The sequence below is a fragment of the Phycomyces blakesleeanus genome (assembly GCF_001638985.1).
Source record: "Phycomyces blakesleeanus NRRL 1555(-) unplaced genomic scaffold PHYBLscaffold_46, whole genome shotgun sequence".
NCBI classification, from domain to species: domain Eukaryota; kingdom Fungi; phylum Mucoromycota; class Mucoromycetes; order Mucorales; family Phycomycetaceae; genus Phycomyces; species Phycomyces blakesleeanus.
This window is the reverse complement of record NW_017265192.1, coordinates 189,810-211,800: the sequence shown is the minus strand read 5'-3', so window position 1 is coordinate 211,800 and position 21,991 is coordinate 189,810. Positions and strand designations below refer to the sequence as shown.

The following is a 21,991-nucleotide window of genomic DNA, read 5'->3' as shown; positions in this document are numbered from 1 at the left end:
TTGTGTGTGTGTGTTTTATTTTTTAAGTCTTTAGAATTGACAAGAATAGAAAATTGTTCAGGAACACAATTTAATATATATCTTTCCAAATTATACCAGCTTCCAAAATGACATAGTTTATTCCGGCTGTTAAAATGAGCAGTTCTCTAAACAGTAATTGATTGCCTCATTCTAAAATACAATAATACACGCTTTTGTTAAAACATGTTGTCATGTACATTTTATTGGCTGTAGAGCATATACAACAAAAATATTTGTAGTAATATCACGACCATTAACCTCATCATACTTATAAATAAATATTACAACAATAAAAAGTTTTATTATCTCACTCAAAAGATATCATTTGGTTTAAGTTCCCTACAACTATTGACTCTGCGACATGGCTACAAGTCCCAAAAAGAAATCTTGCAGACATTTTTTACAAAAAAGAGTAAACTCGTTTTTTTATCCAATAAAACAGACTAAGCATTATCATCGCCATCGAAAATAAAAAAGACAAAAGTGATGGAAATTTAAGCTACCACTCCACAAATAATAGTACCCTACGCCATAGATGAAATTACCCTATTTTTCCAGTGTAGTTGGTGTGATTGTAGCTGTTTCAGAGGTAGAGACTGGCTGTATTATGTTTGTATTTGTGACATAAGGTGAAGAGAAGTAGAGAGATTGGTTTGTATGCATTTTAAGCAAATACATATGCTTACAAGGTTTATATCTTTGCTGATAATCAAAGCAAGTGCAGGAAATAATCAAGTTTGGCTCTGCAACCTGAACGACATATGCTGTATTTTCATTTACAAATGACCGAACTTGACAATTTACATCTTCTGCAGTACCAGGAGCAACAATCATCATTTTCCTGTCATCATCATCAACTTCTTCAGCTTCCATCTCACATATTCTTTGTTGTCTAGTAAAAGAACTCATTGGACCATTGTTTGACATGATGTGTTCATATTCTTGGGTGAGATAATACTCAACATCATGTACTAAAACAAAAACAAGCTTATCAAGTCTCTTGTTTCTAGATCTTTTCATGAAAACTGTTTTTAATTGATTGTGCCAGGACTCAATATAGTTATTTGTGAGCATATGGGAGAATTGTCATTCATGGTATGCTCTACTCCAGATCTTAAACTTTGCTTCTGTGCACCAGTTTCTCTCAAAGTAATCCAAGAAGCTTTCTTGGTCATTAAAGTCTTCTTTAAACTGTACAATTTTATGATGAAACTCGTCTATATCTTCTTCATAAATGATCTCTTGCCAAGACTTCATCATTACACCACGTAAAATTTGTGTCTCTGATAGTAAGGATCCAGGAATCTTCACACTGTCAGATAACTTTTGGTTCCATGCTTGGGTTACATGAAAGATGCAAAATTGAATGGATGTTGCAGGGAAAGTTGTCTGAATGACATGAACTTCTGCTGCACAACAATCAATAGTAAATTGCTTTGGGTCAACAAGCAAAGAAGATCTCTTCAAGAACTGCCGCCACTGCACAATGGGGCTTACACCTTGATCATTGGTTACCATAAAGGCAACAGGCCATCCTCTACCAATATCTTTATCACGTACCAAAAAGGTATAAAGAATCTCATTCACATTGCTAGAGATTGCATGAGTAGTATTCAAACAGAAAGAAGTTGCGGTTTTCATTTTTTCTTGCTGAACGGGTGACATAAAACCATACGCAAAGGCTGATGGATCTGGAGAATATGAAGTGTTTGTCTTAAAGATGTTAAAGTTTAAGGCAGGAAGTTTGTTGTTCATTCAGATTAAGAAAGAAGTCATTTGGTCTTTGTCAAAATGATACAGCTTTTTATTGACCTATTACAGAAATATATTAAAGTAAATGCTATAAGATATATTATTTTTAAAGCTTACTTTGTTTATCAAATTCCAGATATCATAATAGTTAACTTTTCTTTCAGACTTTCTACCATATCGATTTACAGCTCTCAACATATCAATTCTAATTTGACTAGCAGATTTTGATGACTGTTCTAATTGCTGAGTCAACTCGTGAAGATATTTATTTGCAAGAGGAAGGGTGCAAATGTCACTACGCATATCACCAGGAGTATGCTCTGCATGATCTTTTGTAACAACAAATTCATAAAACTCAGGTGTCTTAAAGAATCCTTTCACAAGAAGAAGAGCAGGATACTTGTTTTTCTTTGTTTGCTTTTGAACCACACGCAAAGCTGCCTTAGATTCATAGGTTCCCCAATGATGACAGGAATACTCCTGAGAAAAACACAACTTAATACCAGTTGCTTTGGCTTCTTCAGCAGTAATGTTGGTGGGTTGCTTATTGGTGTTGCAAATGACCCACTTGACTGCACAAGCTTCCTTAATCTCTATTAAACATTCTTTCTACTCAGATGTTTTTACTCTAATAATATTTTCTAATCTAAGTGTCATCACTCCTGGAACAGAAGAGAATTCCAAGGCTTGAGAGATTGTTGTCAAAGTGTAAATGGTTTTGTTAGATTAAGTGTTGTTGATTGACATATTTGGTGAGAGTGTGTATTTTAATAAAATGAGTAATTTAATAGATATAGAATATCTGTTTCAAATAAACAATTCAAAAACAAAGAAAAGGATTGGCAGTCACCATTTCAGTTAATATTTTATCATCTACCAGAAAATATAGACTTTCATTATTTTAATGAATCTGTAAAATTTGAAGATGGTTAACCACAGTACCTCTTTATGCGCAGTAACGTCTTCCTGAGCATTAATCGCAGTATAATGACTCTTCTTTTATTTAAATATAATATAATAGCTACTGTGGATAATGCACAGTATTAGTGTAGAAAACTATATAAGACAATTCAATTCATATCAATAAAAAGTACCTTTTATCCTCTCTTTGATTTTACATATACTCCTTGATCCCCAGTGGGTTTGACCTTTTGACTTTGTTATAGTAAAAGGAAGACCAACCCAGATCGGGAACGTCAAAATATTTGTTCAAAATGCCATGACCTGGAATCGAACCAGGGTCAGCGCGGCCACAACGCGACGTACTGCCACTATACTATCATGGCGTGATGATGTTGACAAGTTAATTTAAAATTTTGTCAGCCGTAGTCCAAAAACAATATTCTACCAAGTTCAGACATTCTTTTGAAAACCCCTTTTAATTTTTCTTCAAAATTTTAATTTTAATTTTAATTTCTTTCTTCCATTTTCACAAAATCGCCTATTTCCAAAAACTGATTTTCTGAAAATTAAAATCTTTTCCCCTCTATTTTTCCCGAAATTGTCTTCTGTTATGTATGAGGTAAAAATAAGATATAAAATAAAACAAGTGCAGATGAGAGTACAGTGAGACTTTGTTTTATTAGAAGAAGTGAAAGAATCAGAAAAGAGATGCTGTTCTATTGCTATTAGTATTGTGCGTTTATATAGACATTGTATTTAGCTTGGTGATGATATGATAATATCATGTAATGTCTGTTTCTCTACCATTATCTTCTATGATTTAGTTCTTATGTTTTTAGTGTTATTGACTAGAGTCTTAGTATTTGTCTTAGTATGTTCTTTACGTAATTTCCTTGTATAAGGGAAGATATATCTTTTAGTATCGTTACTAGTTGTCGGTAACTCAATGTACGTATTTATTGAGTGTCTGTACTTTTAATTTAAATCTACGATTATGTTGGATACAACATCTTCTCTCTTTTCTTTTTTTATTCCTGCACACTAAATGTGACACTTTCTCTTAAATATTACTTTACCAAAATTGTTAACTGAATAGTTTTTCTCTTTATTTATAACATAATTCTTTCCAATATTTTTCTTTTCTTGTAGTTATATATTATAACTTCATCTATTTCTTTTTTCATGACAAAATATTTATATAATTATTTTTCTTTATATTTTTATTTACGATTATCTCATCGAGTTTTATCTAGCCTATTTTTGCTATATATTTTATCCATAAAGTAGTATAAATATCTCTCTAAAAGCAATCAATAAACAATTGTCAAATTTTTTTGATACAAAGTTTTATTTAAGATGATTGTGGTATTTCAGGTACGAAACAATAGAAAAATAAAATATTTGATAATAGAGACGTATAGAAATACTTTGAGACTGTATATAAGTTGTTTTTATTCATAAATAAAAAGTGTCCCTTTTTATAAGAAAACACAATCTGCTCTTGTCATTACGTCTTAGTTTCTTAAGGCTTTCTTCCTTTACTATATTTGGTTATTAGAGTGTATTTACTGCTTAACTAGTGTCGGTGTTACAATTATGACATCAAGTCCTAAATCGTACTTCTTTAGCTCTTAGCTATTCTTTTCTCTTTTATACTAGAGCTTTAGGACTTCCTACTAAATTAGCTCCATATCGATCTGACACAGTTTACCCGGCAGTATGATATAATTATCTTAACAATCTTTAAGATATTATCTACAGTACTAACTGTAATAATTATTGGGCTGATTACTTAATCGTTTATATATATTTTATACTGACAAGATGATAGCTACTACGCTATCCCAATATGAATATGTTCTTATATGTGATAAATCCAACATCCGAGTGTCTGGATCACCACAATGATGTCTATTATTTCTGATCTCTTTTTATAAAATTTCTTCCGTTTTCTTTATTTTTCTGTCAAGTCTTCATAGAAGATTGACCATCCCCTTATATTTTATTATTTTGTCCCAATTTATCTTTTTTATTTATTTCTTAGTAAATTTACCATAGTAAATTTCACTTTAGTTAAATCCTTTACTCTAGTAAACATTTTTTTCTTGAAGTTAACTCTTTAGAATTGGTATTATTTACTTCACTTCTTTTAGTTTAACTATTTCTCTAATCATTCAAATTATTTACATTCTTATCTTAGTGTTAGATTCCATTTTAATTTCTTTAACTGATCTATTTAATAACAAAAAGACTATTTTATCACTCCAATTTATCCAAAATTGAACCCAAATCCTCAATTTCTCTTTTTAATTTCTCTTCTTACATACATTTATCTCTTCTTGTACATCTCTTATACATAACCACATATCACACGTGACAATGTGATGACATAAAATGATGTAAAAAATGTACATATATATTTCCTTGCATGCCAAGTTTAAATTACTTAGAGAGTCTACTTTTTTATGTTGCAAAGGGCTTTAAATTATAAGGATGTGGCTTTTTCATATAGAGAATTTTCAAGGTGGCTTTTATTAAAACTTTTTTTTGCTATGTTTTTCTTCTTCTCTCCTCTTTATTTTAATTACATATACTATCATAATACAAGCTTGCTAATGTTCAACATTATATTCAATCTTTGAAATGTACAGAATGCTTTAGTCAACTCATCTACAGAAGAAATAAAACTGCTTGCTTTGGATGTTGTAGTAAAAGTAAAAGCAAGTAAATGAGAACAATGTCTTGATCACATTCAATCACTTTGTTCAACAAAGTGGAATAAATGTAGAAAACTTCGTGTAAGAGAACTGATGTATGAAAAGACAAGAAAATGTCACCAAGCAAGATTTTATATATCAGACAAAAATGTTTGTCTTGCTCAGAAAGACACTAAGCTTTGTTATTGCGAAGCCACTATTTTCATCAAGCAATACGTCAACAACCCTGAAGTAGTTTTAATTTGTATGACTAAAGATCATACCAACTATGTTTCTGGTGACGCTTCAGAAATTAGAACATTGCTTTTACCTTCTGAGGCCATCAAAATTATTGAAGATCAGTTAAAAGGGGGCAGAACCTGTAGAAATACTAGAGTTTCAGTTTTGAAACAAATTGAAGAGTGGGGTATAGACATTAGAAAGTCTAATTATAAAGACATCTATAACAAAATGAGAAAGATGTGTGAAGAATACTATAAGATAGAAGTTATTTAAAAAGTGTTAAATAAAAAATATAGATGAAGAATTTACTGTATAAGTTTCTCCCTGATGAAAATAAGTCTCTGGATATTTAGATGCGTGAGAAGTTACCATTACAGAATTACTGTATCTTTCACTACAAAAACATCTTAAAATAATTGAATTCCACTTATCTAAAATTATCAATAATAGTAGTAAAAAAATTACAACCCAGATCATTTCCTGTGTTTAGCAGCAAGAATATATTTAAAGACATATCATTGGCCTAATATATATCAGAGTCCCTGAGAGAATTTTTTTAAAATAATAAAGACAATTATAATAAGCAATGACTGTTACACACTTCCTTTATTATTAAAAAAAATAAGTAAAAAAATGTTTGCCATTGCCAATCCCAATGAAGTTTGTTATAAATATACAAGATGCAATCGCAATCCTCTCAGATACATCACAACAGATAAAAGAACTGCCAAGCGTCATGCCCAGAATGACAACAATAGAAAATGAATAAAATTATTAATAGTAACTAAAGTTATCAATTTTTTATTTATTTATATGATGTATTCTAATTAATTGAAACAAATAGTTTTGACAGCCAAAGTAAACACTGGTGAAACTGATATGGACATAGATCAAATTGAAGAATATATTGAAGGTAATAGTATTTTATTTTTTATACCCAATGTGCACTCTATTTAAACTTGGTACCAATAGATGACAATCACTCTGTTGGTGCACCCTCACCAGAGCAGTATGTCCATACCGACTTACCTCTTTTGGTGGAAGAATCTCTTTTTGGAACAGAGGAGTATACTTCAGAGTATGAGTCTGAATATGAATTGTCGGATGATATTGAGCCAGAAGAGCAAGACAGAGAGGAAGAACAGGGTAACTATTAAAAATAAATGATAATTAAAATGAATTGATCTAGATCAAACCAAGAAAACAAAAATTAATACTATATCATGATAATCTATAGAGTCTACAGCAAACCTCCCGGAAAATTCTTGGTATAGAGTAATTGCCATTTTCACTATGATATTTATTTTGACTTTCATTGTGGATGATGGCGCTGTGATTTTGATCACGTTCATCAATACAATACTTGAACATTACGTAGAGGATTTCAAACTTCCTATAAGTATTCCTGGTCTGAAGCACTGCAAAAGACCACTGATTTTAGTTCCTGAAAATCTGCAAAAATTTTACTACAATTTTCGATTTTTAATTTTTTCAAATAATTTCTATTTTTTTCTGTTGTGATTTCAGATTGCTCTTTTTAAGCTGTAAAATCACACTACCGTCATTTTTTTTGGCCATAAAATTACAAAAGTGGGTTTTTTTTTATATTATACACTTCTTTGATATAATTCTAAATTACACTGAAAAAACACTTATACAAAAGTTAATATAATATTTAATAAAAATTATATATATTCTTAAGGTTTCACTTTTTCTATTTCAAAATAAATCATTTAAATATATTTTATATATTATAAATGTGAATATAAGAACAAATATTTAATCAATATATTTCAAGGGAACGAGACAAAAGGTTGTGATTTCATTTTTACTGTGACAATATTTTTGCGTGATTTTTCCCTTTGATATATGGAACTAAAATATCAGATTTTTTTATTTCACATGTTGTGAGAGGCGAATGTTCCATTTTTGGATTATTTTTTGTCATGGTCAAATCATTGTCATATCAAATATTATAATTCTAAAAAAAGACTTTTAAAAAAAATTGCGTACACTTTTAGTAATGTACGCAGTATTTGACTTGGTTAATGACTTAACGATATATGAGTATAATTATGATGATATGTGTGGTAGATGTATCAAAGAATTACTTGGCATACTATAGTCATGGCATGGAGCAGTATTTTATCTATTTATAATTTTTTTTTGGTATATAAAGACCTTGATCAAGATCTCTTCAAATCTATATAATTTTTTTTATAATTTAAAACAATCGACATGTCCAATAATCAAAAGAAAGACAGTTATGTTATCTGTAAATTTCCAGACTGTACAAAGTTGGATAGCCGTGGAAAGAAACAGAAAAGACAAAATGCACAACGACACTATGAGAAACATATAGTGCCTGTTGCCAAAGACGATGCAATAGGTAAATAACAAGAATAACTCGAGCTGTACATGTAAAATTAATATAAATTAATTCATAAAATAGATGTTCCTGAAGAACATTTTGACAACATGGAAGTAGATAGTATTGACAGTGACAATGACAATGATTATGATTACAAAAACAAAGGCGAAGGCGAATATGAAGATGAAAATGAAGAACAAAACATTGAATTTGATCAAGAAGGTAAGAAAATAAAATAAAATAAATGAACAAAATAATAATTGAAACTGATATATCTTTTTTTTATTTTTTATTTTTTATATGATTATAATTGTAATTATATTTTTATTTCTACATCTTTACAACAATTATTTCTTTCCAGTTGACTTACCTTTGTCCCAAGAAGAGTCCATCTTTACTACCGAAGATATAATTACAGGAGCATTTGTGGTTGATGGTGATGAGATTGAAGAAGGCGATACTGGTTTTGATTTTGAACAAGAAGAAAACTTTGATAAGACCAGTGGGACCTCAATAGTAGAATCAGGTATGAATTAATACAGTATAGACAATTAATCAATATATTAATTTAAACTAACTTAACCTTTGTCTTCATAGTTCGTCCTTTGTCTTTTGATAACATGCCCTTGTATATCTGCTTTGTTGCAGTATTCATTGTCATATTTCACTTGATCTTTTTGGTGGAAAGCAGTGTATCGATTCTCATTGAATATTGTAATACTCTACTGTCTCTCTGTGATATGTCTGGCGCCCTTCCACTGACGACCAATAGCTTGAAGCATAAGATAGGATTTAACATGGCAACAGATGGAATGACAGTATACATTGCATGCTCACAATGTCATTCGATTTATTCTCCAGAAACAAGTCAAAGAGTCTGTACATTTAAGAAATTCTCTCAATCCGCCATTTGCAACAACAATTTCTTTAAAGTGTCAACCGGAAATCATTCTCTTCCAGCAATGGTATATCCATTCAACTCTCTGAAGTACGCCTTGCAACAAAAATTCTCCAAGCCAGATTTCGTGTCCAAGATCAATTTGTGGAGAAATCGTCAAATAATTGAAAACACCAAACTTGACATTTTCGATGGTGCAGTTTGGAGTGATATTAAAGACATCAATGGCAGACGGTTTGTTGATGATAGCCGATCTTTAATGTTGACTCTGAATATCGATTGGTTTCAGCCATTTGATGGACGAACACATTCCAGTGGTGCAATATATCTCTCTATCAACAATCTCCCACGGAGTGAACACCTTAAGTCTGAAAATGTCATTCTTGTTGGTATGATGCCTGGGCCAAAGGAAGCAAGCACTGACAGCATGAATCATTACTTGAAGCCGCTCGTTGACGAATTGTTGGAGATGTACATTGGTGTAGAAATGACAGACTCGCAAAATAGAAAGATTGTTGTTCGTGCTGCATTGATGTGTGTTGCCTGTGATATCCCTGCCACTTGCAAAACCTCTGGATTTACTGGCCACATGAGCACATGCGCCTGTCACAAATGTCAACGACAATTCACGACTATAAAGAAGACCAGCAAGCTTGACTACTCTGGATCCAAGTATAGCAATTGGGTGAGACACACGAAGACAATGAATCTGAAACACGCTGTCAGCTGGGCAAATGCATTGAACAATACTGAGTGAACACGCCTAGAAAAAGAAAACGGCACTCGGTGGTCAGAGCTTCATTGGTTATCTTACTTTGACCCAGTCCACTTTACAGTTATAGACCCAATGCATAACCTCTATCTTGGAACTGCAAAGCGAATGATTCAGATATGGCGCGAGTGTAACTACATCAATGAAAAGAATCAGTTAACTATGCAAGAGCTTGCCAATGGTATTTTTGTACCTTGTGGATATGCGCATATAACAAAGAAGATTGCCAATGGGTTTTCGTTCATGAAAGCTGACGAGTGGAAGTCGTGGTGCGTCATATACTCTCCATTTGTTCTGAAGCATGTGCTCCCAGCCAAGAATCTCGAAAACTGGATTTTGTTTGTTGACACATGCTGCTTACTCACAAAACCTTCGATCAATGACAAAGAAATAGACGAAGCCCACAGTAAACTCCAATTGTTTTGTACAAGATTTCAGACACTGTATGGAAAATCGGCTGTGACACCAAATATGCATCTATATCTTCATCTTGGCGAGTGTGTTCATGACTTTGGGCCAATTTATGCTTTCTGGTTATTCAGTTTCGAGAGATACAATAGTTTGTTGAAGAATATCAAAACAAATCAAAAAGACGGCTTCGAATCAACAATGATGAAGAGATTTTTGGAGAGAACATACATTGGCAGCTTCATACAATCTTTTGTCAACCATCTTCCCCAGTTCGCAATTGACTTTCTGCATTGCATTTCAAATAGTCAAGATCAATTAGCAGCATTGCATCCATCTTCTACTGCCAGTACCTTTTCTCTGTCTGACTTTGTTGAATATTCGTTAAACCCTCACCATTCTGCTTTGGGTTGTGAGCCGTTGCCCCCTTCAGTGTTTCCAATTAAACTCGACCAAAGGATTACAATGTGCAAGGGACATTATGAATGTTTACTGGAGTTTTACAGACACGCGTATGGCAGTCACAATCTTTTTGGCCATTATTCAAACTGTGAGTCTAACCAGATTTTTGTCAATAACCGAATTGAGAAAATGAAACGGATATCTCTTCTTGGACAGGAATACTCTTCTGGATCTTATTTCCGCGCCTATTATCTTGAGAATAACAGTGAAGATAAAGCAGCGTTTCCTGGCCGTATACTGTATTTATTTCAACATTTGATAACCATCAACGAAACTGTCATCACCCATACTTTTGCGTTTGTTGAGTGGTACTCTAGTTATTCTTTGGGGAGTTACCAGCCAATGTTAAATGAAGGCATTGAGCTCTGGAATGAACCTTCTTCTGTACTTAATTATGAATGTATTATTCCAGTACATCGTTTATATTCACCAATTGCAATTGCTAAATATAGGTTTACTATAACTAGTGAATTTAAACGTTTAGTAATCCCTTTACCCTAAAAAATATAAGCTTAAATAATATTAATAAAATACCACTTTGCACTCTTTTATCAATTTATTAGAAAATGTTTGATTTATTGTCTTATTATTTCTTTGACCATGATGGCAGCTTGTTTGCCTTGGTCTTACTAAGCCGCTTATCTCTTATTCTTTTAAATTTATGCTCGAATGGACGGGTATTATTTTTCTTATCATGAGCTGCCTCATAATCCACATCAAGTTCATCAACAAACCTATCTCCCTATATGTCAATGTAAGTATTATTACACACCATCCAAAAAAATAGTTTTTTGTACTATACCTCTTTGCTTCTCCAGCTTGGGTGGAATCTCCAAAAAAACTCTTTTCTGAGGACGAATCCTGTTCCTCTTCTTCTCTTTCATCATCACTCTCAAGGTCTGACATATAATCAGCATGGAGAATACTGTCAACATTCTCTCCAAAGCTGTTCACAAAGTGTGCCCGATTGGCTTTCAAGGCAGATTGTCTTCTTTCACACGACTATATATAAATATATAATATTTCTAATTTAATATCACATCTAGTATATTGTGTGCGTGTGTTTTTTACCTTTACACATTGCTGACAAAGACAGGCCCGTCGATTCTCTTCCTGCTTCTTTTCTCCTGTTTTTTTTTGCAACTTTCTGTTGCCAATGTGCCGCACAATCTTAGTTTGAAGAGTTGGCAAGTCCACCTTTTTTCCCTCTTCTTGACAACGAAGATAATTGGTAACAGACTTCAGAACGAGTCTGTTTCCCTCACTGTTTTTATTTTCATTGGTATTGTATTGGTCATACAATTTCTCTTCACTCAAATAATCGCGCAACAATTGCTATAATATAAATGTATATTAAATTCTATCTACATAAAAACATATTATGATTACTTACATCCAATGTTGGTTGATGTCCAGGCGACATGTCTTGCTCAACTGCATTACTAGCAGTGGCTTCGGCTTTCTCAGAAGATGTGTTCTTCAAAACAGTGTTTAAGACACCATTCATGGTATCAAGTTTCTCGTACACATCATGGATGCTACGAGTTCTACCCGACGAATCACCTTCAAGATTCAACCGAGCTCTCTTTGGTGCTAGTGGTCTTTGATTGCTCACTGTTCCCTGTGAGTGTTGCAACATTATTGTCCTTATATCATTGATATTTCTTGGTGGGCTTTTTTTTGATTTTTATAAAAAACGAAAATAAAATTAATATAAGAAAATTGAAGACTGCCTGGTTTTAATCTACCTTCCTACAGAAGGTTCTTCACCAAAAGCATTGTTAACTGAATTGTTATTGAGATTTCTTGACATTGTGAATAATAAGAATATCTTGTTTTTTTTAAATCCAAAGGGTCTATTTATATTATGTTTAATTTGGGCTTTAAGTTTTATTCTTTCTCAGAGAACACCATGATCTATTACGTAACAAGAACAGCTTTGAATGTTTCCACTCTTGTTGTGAGTATTTTATGTGTTTCTTTAATTTAATTTTCAATCCATGTTTTATTCTTATATTATGTATTAGTATTTGAATAATATGATTTTATACTATACTCTGTTTTTCATATGTATTAGCTGCTGGCATAGTGCAACTGCGTTTTCTTTCAATTCTAAGTTACAGACAAAAATTATTTTTTGATTTATTTATTTTTAAAAAAAAAACCCTGAATTTGTATTTAATAGAATAACTGCGCCCCTCTTTTTTATTTTCTCTTTCTTTAACCTGCTCTTCTCGTTTTGTCTCTTTTTATATGTCTTGATAAGCTTACTCTTAAGATCTCAACTTTTATTAATACTTTTGGCTTTTAGAATCATCTTAATATATATTAGATAAACAATACACTCAACAAGCATTCAAAACAGTACAGGTAATAAACAATCTCCTAACCAAAATGAAACACCTTGCTGACTAAATATCTTTTATTTTTAAAATGATAGGACTTCTACCCATTTTGTAATAAAAGATGTTTTGCTCTTGACACTATATACTTTCTGGTATTTTCAGTCTATGAAAAGATAATATATATATAACGCAACTTAAATAATGTAACATCAATTCTTCTTAGATAAATATGTCATGTCTTTTTTTCAAGTCATACTGGTTTGCCCCCTTTTGCAAACGCGTGTCTATAATATGTAAGTAATTCAAGTGTCTTTACAATCAAAGCGTACATATTAATAAAGTTGTTTATTTTATCTCTTGCTTTTTATTTAAAAGAAAATATCAATCAAACGGATTTTTATTCTATTGCGAGATTTGTTATGAAGCCCCATAAATGATCTAGTAAGTATGTTATTTCATTTTATTTCATAAAGAAACCTGTATTAACACTTCTATATCTTTTTTTGCTCTAAGCTAATGTAGCTCCAAACAAACGTATTCTCCAAGAAAATACCAAGGATTTCATTTTCAGTTAAAGAAGTGTAAAACCAAAAAACGTGCCAAATACATGAAACCGATAAGGTAGGGAAGTATAGTATAAGTCAGGTCATCCAATGTATTCAAGCCGTCCAATAAATAAAAGTATAACATGTATATAAGTCGTACTATTCGGATACACACTTTTAAAGAAGTATTAGTGGTCCATATTAAATAGCTAAATATATTTTCCAACTATTCAAAAATCAATAAAAACCATATTTCCATGAGATTCTATTTCAAATGCGTCATCTCTTGATGATGTCAACAAGATCTATTTAAGTTTTTTTTTACAATCATTCATTTGAATGCTGGTTCCTGTAAGATTTCAGACTGATTCTAGGTCAATTTTAGTGAGATCTATCCAATAATATCATGTAATTAAAGCAAATAAAATTTTTTAAGAGGTAGAGAGTTCAAAGCCAATTCCATAACAAGTAGGGTTTAGGTACGGTTTGAAGTTATGGGTGAATATATAACCAGAATTACAAACAATTATAACATTTCAAGAAAAGGGGGAATTATAACTCTCAATTTATCTATTGATTTTAGTATCTATAATCTCATCATTTGGTTAACTAAATGAACTAATTTTTGTAACAAATACTGAACTATAATTGAACATAAACCACCGATTTTTGGAGGATTTAAACAAAAATTAAGCTACTTAAATCAGTTGTCTTTTGCAGTGAAGAAAATGACAGGGTATAATGATTTGATGAATGAGGTATCCAATTACATAGCATGCAGCAATTGCCACACCTTATATGACTACAGCAACACCACACAAACATGTTGCAATTTTAGAAGAGTCGGCAGCAAGACCTTTTGAGGAAACGATCTTTACAAGCACAGTATAAGAAATGCAATGGTTCCTAAGCGTATGTTCGTCTAAAACTCGTTGACAGCTTCCTTGAAGAAATTGTTCATGCGTCCTTCTTTCAAAAAGAATATCAATCAGTGAAGCTGCGAGCCAAAGGTTGATGATACTTTATTTGATGTTTATGATGGGAAAATGTAGAAAGAGTTTGTTGATAATGAAGGTGCCCAGTTTGTTGCAAAGGAACATTCATTGCTCTTGACATTAAATATCGATTGGTTCCAGCCCTTTGATGGGGTGACATATTCTTGTGGTACCATATATCTCATGGTAAACAATCTGTCAAGAGAAGAGTGCAACAAGGTTGAAAATGTTATCCTTGTGGGGTTAATGTCTGGACCCAAAGAAGCAAGTACTGACGAGATCAATAACTATTTGCGTCCTCTTATTGACAAGCTCATAGTTCTCTACAAGGGTATAACAGTAAATATCTATGACTGCCCTGGTGCTCTTATCCGTGCTGCTTTGCTGATGGTTGCTTGCAATATACCAGCTGCAAGAAAAACATGTGGGTTCCCCTCCCATAATAGCACATGTGCGTGTAATAAATGCAACTGCTATTTCAAACGCATTGATGGATCCACTATTGTTAACTACTCTGGGTTTAAGTTCTCCAACTGAGTAAGCAGAACCAAGGAAGAGAATATTGAGCATGCCATAATGTGGAAGAATGCCAGAACACTAACAGAAAGAAAGCGATTGGAGGTTGAGAATGGCATTCATTGGTCCGAGCTTCACCAACTCACCTATTTTGAACCAGTGCGTGCAACAGTAATCGATCCCATGCACAATCTTTTCCTTGGGACAGCAAAGCACATGATGGACAATTGGATCGCATGTGGCTTGCTTGACAGTAATGACTTTGCAGACATGCAGAAGGAAGCTGATGCAATAACACTCCCAATGGGGTATACAATTCTCTAAACAAAGATTGGAAAAGAATTTCCATTTATGAAGGCAGATGAATGGAAATCCTGGTGTCTGATATACTCTCCTGTTCTGCTGAAGACGTGCCTGCCAAGTAATCTTTTTGTAAACTGGATTCATTTTGCTGATGTGTGTAGGGCACTAACAAAGCCAGCCATTACTGAAGAAGAGATTGATAAAGTCCATCTCAGTTTGAAAAAATTCTGCTGTGGTTGTGAAACAATTTGTAAGCTTGACTTACTGCTGCCAAACATGCATCTTCATCTTCATTTGAAAGAATCGATTCAGGATTTTGGACCAATCTACAGTTTTTAGTTGTTTAGTTTTGAGTGTTTCAATGGTGTCTTGAAAGGATTATAAACAAATCAAAAAAGTGGCTTTGAGAAAACGTACATGAAGAAGTTCATTGAGAACTCTTCCAAGGGTGATTTCTATCACACACATCTCAGCACCATTACCAACCCCTCTTACATTTCTCTCTTCAGCAAACTTACCAACAGTATAACTGGCACAATTCCATTTGGCAATCATCAAAACTCGCCATCATTCTTTCATCTTCCATCATTCCTGGAATCCGCCACCAATCCAGAACAACAAACATTTGGTAATGAGCCTCTTCCACCTTCTGCCTTGCCACTGGCTTTAAAAGAAGCAACAACAATGAGAAAAGCAGAATACGACTGTCTTTTAAAGTTCTACAAGATTGAGTATGATGATGAGACTCTATGTAGTGCAAAAACTATGCTAAGGCACAGAATATTTGCCAATGACAGAATTCAAAAGATTGCATCTATCAATCTTCTTAGACAAGTCTATAAAGGCGGCGAAGGCTTGATCATGAGAGGGTCCTATATACAGGCCAAGTATATAGAGACCAACAATAATAGTAAAGGGATATACGCTGGTTGTATCAAGTATCTTTTTACACACAATTTTACACTCAATCCTATCTACACCGACCTCCATGCTTGCCACAATCCCAAACATGTTTTTGCTTTCATTGAATGGTACCAGATTCCTTGCCATCAGCCAAAAATTAATCAGGGTATCAAGTTGTATGATGCAGCGTTTTTAAAATACGACTATGACAACATTCTGCCTGTTCACCGCATCTTGTCACCAATTCCAATTGGAAGTCATGTGTCTGGTAGTGGTACAGCAAATGTCATTGTTATTCCTCTGCCAAGAAAGCTGTACGCTTAATAAAATACTCTATCTTTTTTTTAAATAATAATAATAATATAAGACAGAGTTCATAGACATAAAAAGAGATGTGGTAAAGAATGCAACTAAAAAGACAGAAATTTTATTATACGCGTTTTGACCACGCAGGCATTTTTGTAACCAAGCCACAAGGAATTGTCTTGTGTACCAACACATGACTCCGCAACTTCAACTGCGTTGCTCTTTTTCCCAAGTCATCTCTGGCAAGATTGTCAAGAAAGTCAAACACAGCATTCAACTATGAATGTATATATACATCAGAAATCAAACAATAGAAAAAATCATTTTATATAAAACATTACCTCATCACTATGCCAATCAGGACGAGATGCAACAACAGAAGTGTCAGTTTCTGTCTCATCACCAGACATTCACTGGAGAAATGACCCTGAATACCCTTGTGTGAAGGTTCATGGTTACATGTGAATATTTAGAGCAATTTTTTATCTCAGCATGTTTTTTGGTGTACATGTTCATAAAGTCATGTTGTAATTTTCTATTGGCTCGGATATAATAACCATCCAAGTTATTTTATTATTATTATTATTATAAAGTTTGAACAAATAAAGTAAATGTAACACTTGTTTCCCTTTTATCTTAACATTTATAAAAAAATAAACACCATGTCCTCTACTTCTGAACTTTATAATAAGAAGTGCTATTGCACAAAATGCAGCAATAATCAACAAGGCTACAGCTTTGTTTCTACACAAACCCTCCAGCGTCACAATAAAAGAGCAAGATATGAAGACATGGAAAGAAGTGAAAGAAGTATGTTTTATTTTTTATTTTCATTTTCATTTTGGTTATTTTATATAATGTTTTATTTCAATAGATGTATCTGTTCAAAGAAATCTCACAGATATTGATTTTGAAAGTAAGAAACGTTAATTGTGATAAAAAGAGAAGTAAACTAAAAATTGAATTCTATATGTAGCTACATCAAACCAACAAACCGGACCCATGGAAGCAATGGGCGGTCAGACCAACTCGCCTGTTTGGGAAGGAGCCCCAATTTCTGACGATGAGGTTGCTTTTAGCAATGAGTCGAATGGGGAAAGCAGTGATGGTGATGAAAATGACAATGACAAAGAAAGCAATGGCGGTGAAGAAAGTGAAGACAATGAAGAGAATATTGTTGAGATTGAAGTCGAAGAATTCGATACTGAAGGTCAGCCCGTGTTAATTAACTAATAAAAAAAGACCCAAAAAAAATCAAAAGAACCAAAAAAGAAAAATCTGAAAAAAGGGGGGGGGTTAATTTTTTTTGTTTTTTTTTACAATAGATCCTTTTGCCACCCCAAATATGCCTGAAAATCTGGTACACAGATTCATTGCTACTTTTGTGGTAATGTTTGCTTCCCGCTATGTGGTCAATAAGGGTGCTATTGTCTTGATCAAGTTCATCAACAAGCTCTTGTCGATTTACGAGCAGGATTTCCAATTGCCTGTGAGTCTTTCTGGTCTCCAAAGCATGACAGGATTCTCAGCTATGACAAAAGGGATTAAGAGATTTGTCATGTGTCAGGACTGCCACAAGGTGTATGAGGAAAGTGTACCTGCTCCTTTGAATTATGATTTCGTAAAGCTTGTTGCACATACTGTCTGTAATTGCAAATTAATGGTCCAATCATTATCTGGTGGTTTGGTTGCAAAGAAGTCTTATGTATATCAGTCTCTCACATGTGCTCTTAAAATTCTTTTCCTCCATCCCGATTTCGAGCAAAAGATCATGCACTGGAACCAAGAATTCAAGATCACTGATACATTGTGTGATGTTTACGATGGTGAAGCCTGGACCAATTTGAAGGACAATGACAATGAAATTTTTGTTGAGCATCCTCGTTCATTGATGCTGACATTAAACATCAACTGGTTCCAGCCTTTCGATGGTACTAGCTATTCCTGCGGTGCTATCTACCTGGTGATTAACAACCTGCCTAGAAGTGAGCGGTTTAAAGCAGAAAATACAATCCTTGTTGGCCTCATGCCCGGACCAAAAGAGCCAAAATCAGAAGAAATCAATCATTATCTCAAGCCATTAGTCGACGAAATGATACAGCTCTATCTTGGAATACAGATACCTACCTACCAGCAAACAGACAGTGCAACAGTTCGTGCAGCCTTATTGATGGTTGCACGCGATATACCTGCTGCCAGAAAGACTAGTGGGTTCACCGCGCACAACAGCACATGTGCCTGTTACAAATGCAACAATCAATTTTCTCGACTACCAGGCACTTCTTCTGTCGATTTCCGTGGATTTGATTGTGACCAGTGGCGCCATCGAAGTGATAGAGCAAACTGTGTACATGCTGAGGAGTAGAATAGTGCGAGTACACTCTCAGAAAGGCAGCAGCTGGAGGTCAAATATGGTGTTCAATGGTCGCAGTTGTATCGCCTTGGATACTTTGATTTAGTACATGGAACAATCATTGATCTCATGTATAATCTTTTTCTGGGAACACCAAAGAGAATGATTGAAACATGGACAAAAATCAAAAAAATGAAAAACAATGATCTGCTTGCAATGCAGACAGTTGCAGCAACGATGATATTGCCTAGTGACTATACCAAGCTAAAAACAAATATAGGAAAGGGCTTTTCCCACATGAAAGCAGATGAGTGGAAGTCTTGGGTATTGGTGTACTCTCCTGTGCTTCTAAAACCAGTTATTCCGTCCAATATGTTCAATGGCTGGATGCACTATGTAAAAGCATGCCGTATACTTGTAAAGCCGTCAATCAGTTTCATCGAAATAGATCAAGCACACAGATATCTACAAGAATTCTGTCAATCTTGTGAAGATACATATGAACCAAAAGCCCTCACCTGCAACATGCACCTGCATCTCCATCTTCATGACACAATTCGTGATTTTGGACCCGTGTATGGCTATTGGCTCTTTGGTTTTGAGAGATACAATGGTTTGTTAAAGAATAACAAGACAAACAGAAAAGACGGGTTTGAAACAACCTATATAACAAAATTCACTGCAGACGCATACAAAGCTGATTATGTACAAAATATGTTATCATGTCCAAGCCTCATTCCATTCCTTCCTCTTTTCGAAAAACTTACCTCTACGACTGCATCTATAACAACCTATGCCACTTATGCTCCAACCAACCAACAACCTTTCTGACTGCAACAATTTATAGACTCATCCTTAAGCCAAGCAGCACCTATCAAAGGCAATGAACCACTCCCGCCGTCCACCTTTCCTTTACAGTCCTTAAAAGAATTAACAATGAGTGATATTGATTATCCTCAATTGTTAGATTATTATAAAATTGCCTATGCCATGTCCAATCTCATTTCTTATCATGATGCCAGATTGTCACAATATTTTATAAATAACCGAATCACAAAATTGAAATTAATTGATCTCCTTGGCCGAACATATATTGGAAATAACAGTTCTGGTAAGCGCGGGTCACTCGTTCAAGCTTTCTTCCATAGCAGAAATGGCCAAACTTCAAGCCTATATACCGGACAAATTCAGTATCTTTTTATACATTCATTTACTCTGCCTCTTCATCCAAACCACCGAGCATCAACATTACATCAAGACCAGCATGTTTTTGCATATATCCAATGGTATAATTCGACAAATGACAATGAACACAGAGATGAAGGTATTGCAATCTACTTGCCAGATTTCTCTGCTGATAATTATCACAGCATCTTGCCTGTACATCGCATACACTTAGAGGTCGCAACTGCTGTAGATGTAACTGATATGAATGAAGAAAGAATGCTGGTCATTCCTATGCCAAAAAATATTATGCCTGAAGCCTTTATGAATAATTAAGCACTATGATTTTTTATGAGAATAATTAAATAAAAAACAAAGTAAAAGTAATGCCTCTTTATGCATTTTTTTGGTTATTTAAAATATAAGACGTTATGAATGAAAAAAAAAGAGCAAAAATATAAACTTTATTTAGGGCCCGTTTCTAAGAGCTCACTGAGGAAACTGTGACACAATTGCATCAGAAACTGGTCCTTCAATGGTTTTGCCAAAAGCATGTGACAGCAATTGATGGCTATTTGAGCCTAAATCAGCTATCACTTTCTTGTCAACAAGTGTGATGAAGTGGTTGTACTATATTAAAGACATTAATATTTTATTCAGTATAATACAATATAATATATTAACTAAATTCAATATTTCAACTTTCAAAAAACTAATTACCTCATCACTTCTCCAACCTGGACGACGAAGACGAAGCCCACTATAAGAAACATGAGGCGAAGTGCCATCGTCTGACTCACCAACAGACATAGCCTCTTCTATAATGAGACCAGAGCAATCTCTTTTCATCTCGTCATCAATAGCAGTCTTGTTAGACTGGTACGCTGTTTTGCGACGTTTCAAGTGCTGTTGAAAATATTAAATTAGTTTTCTTTTTTTGCTTTAAATTAATGACTTAGATAAGAATTATTCAAATAATAAATAAATAAAGTATAACTTACCTCCTTTTCGCGGCTACTCCTTCTGTTGCGAGCATTGTCTGACTTCTTTTTAGCCTGAGACTTATTAGCTGCACGCTTTCTGCTAGTGAAGTTCGTGTAGACAAAGTCACGAACATCACTTTTTCTCAGTCCTGCTCCTACAAAATTTCTTTCCAAGTAGGCAACGAGGTTTTCTGTCAGCTCAGTGTTTGGCGACTGGTTGAAGTTGACAGCCGTGTTCCACCTTGGCTTGCCATTGTTGGCTTGAATTTCAGCCAAATGTTTTGACTTGAACTTAGGGTCCCACAAATGCTCCCGAAGAAGTCTCTATTGAATCTTGGTAAGTTATTAAAGATATAACTTACTATATGTATGATACATACATAGGCTTTTGTTTTGTTGACTGATTTTACATCAGAAGCCATGGTGGGAGAACCAGCTACATTCATTTCCATGCTCACAGGAGCAACAGCATGCACTAAAGCCATCGGCTGACTCTGCAAAACAGCAGACACAGGAGTGTTCAAAGTTTTTGCTTTGATATCAGCAACGTCTTTCATGACAGTGGTCATGTCACGACGCAAGATGGCAAGAGAGTTTGTCATCTCTCTCTCAGCAGGAGTGCGTCGAGTGGGATAGCTTTCATTTTGGTTAGACATATTCTATTAATTTAAAAAATATAAGTTCAAATATGTATTAACTGTTAATGCTTTTATATTCTTTGAATAAATTTCTATTATACACTACAATTATATTTATTATCAAACATACCAAAATAAAAGACAGAAAAAGATGGGAAGATAGAGAGAGAAAGTGTGAGTATAAGTAAGAATAATTGTAAGAGTGCGTGAGCAAGGGTGAGTAAGATTGTAGCAAAAACGTATATTTATATTTCCAAAAAAAGGATGTCTAGTCTTGATTGATCTTGGTTAAAAGAATATATCTAAAGTAACTTCTTGTACACACACTGTGTAAATTGATACAAAGATTGCTTTTAGATACTACACCATTATATCTATTATGCTTTTTGGATATTTTTCTTGAGTTTCATTTTT

The 21,991-nt window shown here is 33.7% G+C and overlaps 11 protein-coding genes and 1 non-coding gene across 12 annotated transcripts; 6 read left to right on the top strand and 6 right to left on the bottom strand.

Annotated features, from left to right (window-relative positions):
* Positions 1-1,107: 1,107 nt before the first annotated feature.
* On the bottom strand, positions 1,108-3,134 carry PHYBLDRAFT_176276 (hypothetical protein; the record flags this gene model as incomplete). The annotated part of the gene is made up of 5 exons (XM_018437715.1): positions 1,108-1,734; positions 1,891-2,382; positions 2,716-2,769; positions 2,998-3,044; positions 3,122-3,134. 5 exons carry the CDS (start codon positions 3,132-3,134, stop codon positions 1,108-1,110), a joined length of 1,233 nt encoding a protein of 410 aa, XP_018283406.1.
* On the bottom strand, positions 2,989-3,059 carry PHYBLDRAFT_t306. Its single transcript has one exon. It is a non-coding gene; the product is annotated as a tRNA-His (tRNA).
* An 898-nt stretch (positions 3,135-4,032) lies between the features above and the next one.
* PHYBLDRAFT_176275 (hypothetical protein) lies at positions 4,033-5,888 on the top strand (the record flags this gene model as incomplete). The annotated part of the gene is made up of 5 exons (XM_018437714.1): positions 4,033-4,050; positions 4,195-4,292; positions 4,336-4,393; positions 5,328-5,390; positions 5,451-5,888. The coding sequence occupies 5 exons, from the start codon at positions 4,033-4,035 to the stop codon at positions 5,886-5,888; spliced, it is 675 nt and encodes a 224-aa protein (XP_018283405.1).
* A 360-nt stretch (positions 5,889-6,248) lies between these two features.
* On the top strand, positions 6,249-7,136 carry PHYBLDRAFT_176274 (hypothetical protein; the record flags this gene model as incomplete). Its single annotated transcript, XM_018437713.1, has 4 exons — positions 6,249-6,348; positions 6,460-6,528; positions 6,588-6,761; positions 6,853-7,136. 4 exons carry the CDS (start codon positions 6,249-6,251, stop codon positions 7,134-7,136), a joined length of 627 nt encoding a protein of 208 aa, XP_018283404.1.
* Positions 7,137-8,808: 1,672 nt separating this feature from the next.
* On the top strand, positions 8,809-9,520 carry PHYBLDRAFT_160855 (hypothetical protein; the record flags this gene model as incomplete). The annotated part of the gene is made up of 1 exon (XM_018434272.1): positions 8,809-9,520. A coding segment is annotated over exon 1 (240 nt), but the record flags the coding sequence as incomplete, so codon positions are not given.
* Positions 9,521-9,731: 211 nt separating this feature from the next.
* PHYBLDRAFT_153614 (hypothetical protein) lies at positions 9,732-11,027 on the top strand (the record flags this gene model as incomplete). Its single annotated transcript, XM_018433207.1, has 1 exon — positions 9,732-11,027. One exon carries the CDS (start codon positions 9,732-9,734, stop codon positions 11,025-11,027), a length of 1,296 nt encoding a protein of 431 aa, XP_018283402.1.
* Positions 11,028-11,112: 85 nt separating this feature from the next.
* PHYBLDRAFT_73710 (hypothetical protein) lies at positions 11,113-12,339 on the bottom strand (the record flags this gene model as incomplete). The annotated part of the gene is made up of 5 exons (XM_018442903.1): positions 11,113-11,268; positions 11,295-11,528; positions 11,598-11,861; positions 11,920-12,199; positions 12,275-12,339. 5 exons carry the CDS (start codon positions 12,337-12,339, stop codon positions 11,113-11,115), a joined length of 999 nt encoding a protein of 332 aa, XP_018283401.1.
* Positions 12,340-13,775: 1,436 nt separating this feature from the next.
* Positions 13,776-15,374, bottom strand: PHYBLDRAFT_176271 (hypothetical protein; the record flags this gene model as incomplete). The annotated part of the gene is made up of 2 exons (XM_018437712.1): positions 13,776-13,807; positions 15,074-15,374. 2 exons carry the CDS (start codon positions 15,372-15,374, stop codon positions 13,776-13,778), a joined length of 333 nt encoding a protein of 110 aa, XP_018283400.1.
* Positions 15,375-15,647: 273 nt separating this feature from the next.
* PHYBLDRAFT_176270 (hypothetical protein) lies at positions 15,648-16,457 on the top strand (the record flags this gene model as incomplete). The annotated part of the gene is made up of 1 exon (XM_018437711.1): positions 15,648-16,457. The coding sequence occupies one exon, from the start codon at positions 15,648-15,650 to the stop codon at positions 16,455-16,457; it is 810 nt and encodes a 269-aa protein (XP_018283399.1).
* Positions 16,458-16,563: 106 nt separating this feature from the next.
* PHYBLDRAFT_153611 (hypothetical protein) lies at positions 16,564-16,849 on the bottom strand (the record flags this gene model as incomplete). The annotated part of the gene is made up of 2 exons (XM_018433206.1): positions 16,564-16,716; positions 16,781-16,849. 2 exons carry the CDS (start codon positions 16,847-16,849, stop codon positions 16,564-16,566), a joined length of 222 nt encoding a protein of 73 aa, XP_018283398.1.
* Positions 16,850-17,101: 252 nt separating this feature from the next.
* On the top strand, positions 17,102-20,292 carry PHYBLDRAFT_176269 (hypothetical protein; the record flags this gene model as incomplete). The annotated part of the gene is made up of 6 exons (XM_018437710.1): positions 17,102-17,249; positions 17,314-17,355; positions 17,416-17,649; positions 17,765-18,144; positions 18,871-19,405; positions 19,640-20,292. The coding sequence occupies 6 exons, from the start codon at positions 17,102-17,104 to the stop codon at positions 20,290-20,292; spliced, it is 1,992 nt and encodes a 663-aa protein (XP_018283397.1).
* A 153-nt stretch (positions 20,293-20,445) lies between these two features.
* Positions 20,446-21,595, bottom strand: PHYBLDRAFT_176268 (hypothetical protein; the record flags this gene model as incomplete). The annotated part of the gene is made up of 4 exons (XM_018437709.1): positions 20,446-20,586; positions 20,677-20,862; positions 20,958-21,263; positions 21,302-21,595. The coding sequence occupies 4 exons, from the start codon at positions 21,593-21,595 to the stop codon at positions 20,446-20,448; spliced, it is 927 nt and encodes a 308-aa protein (XP_018283396.1).
* Between the last annotated feature and the right edge of the window lie 396 nt (positions 21,596-21,991).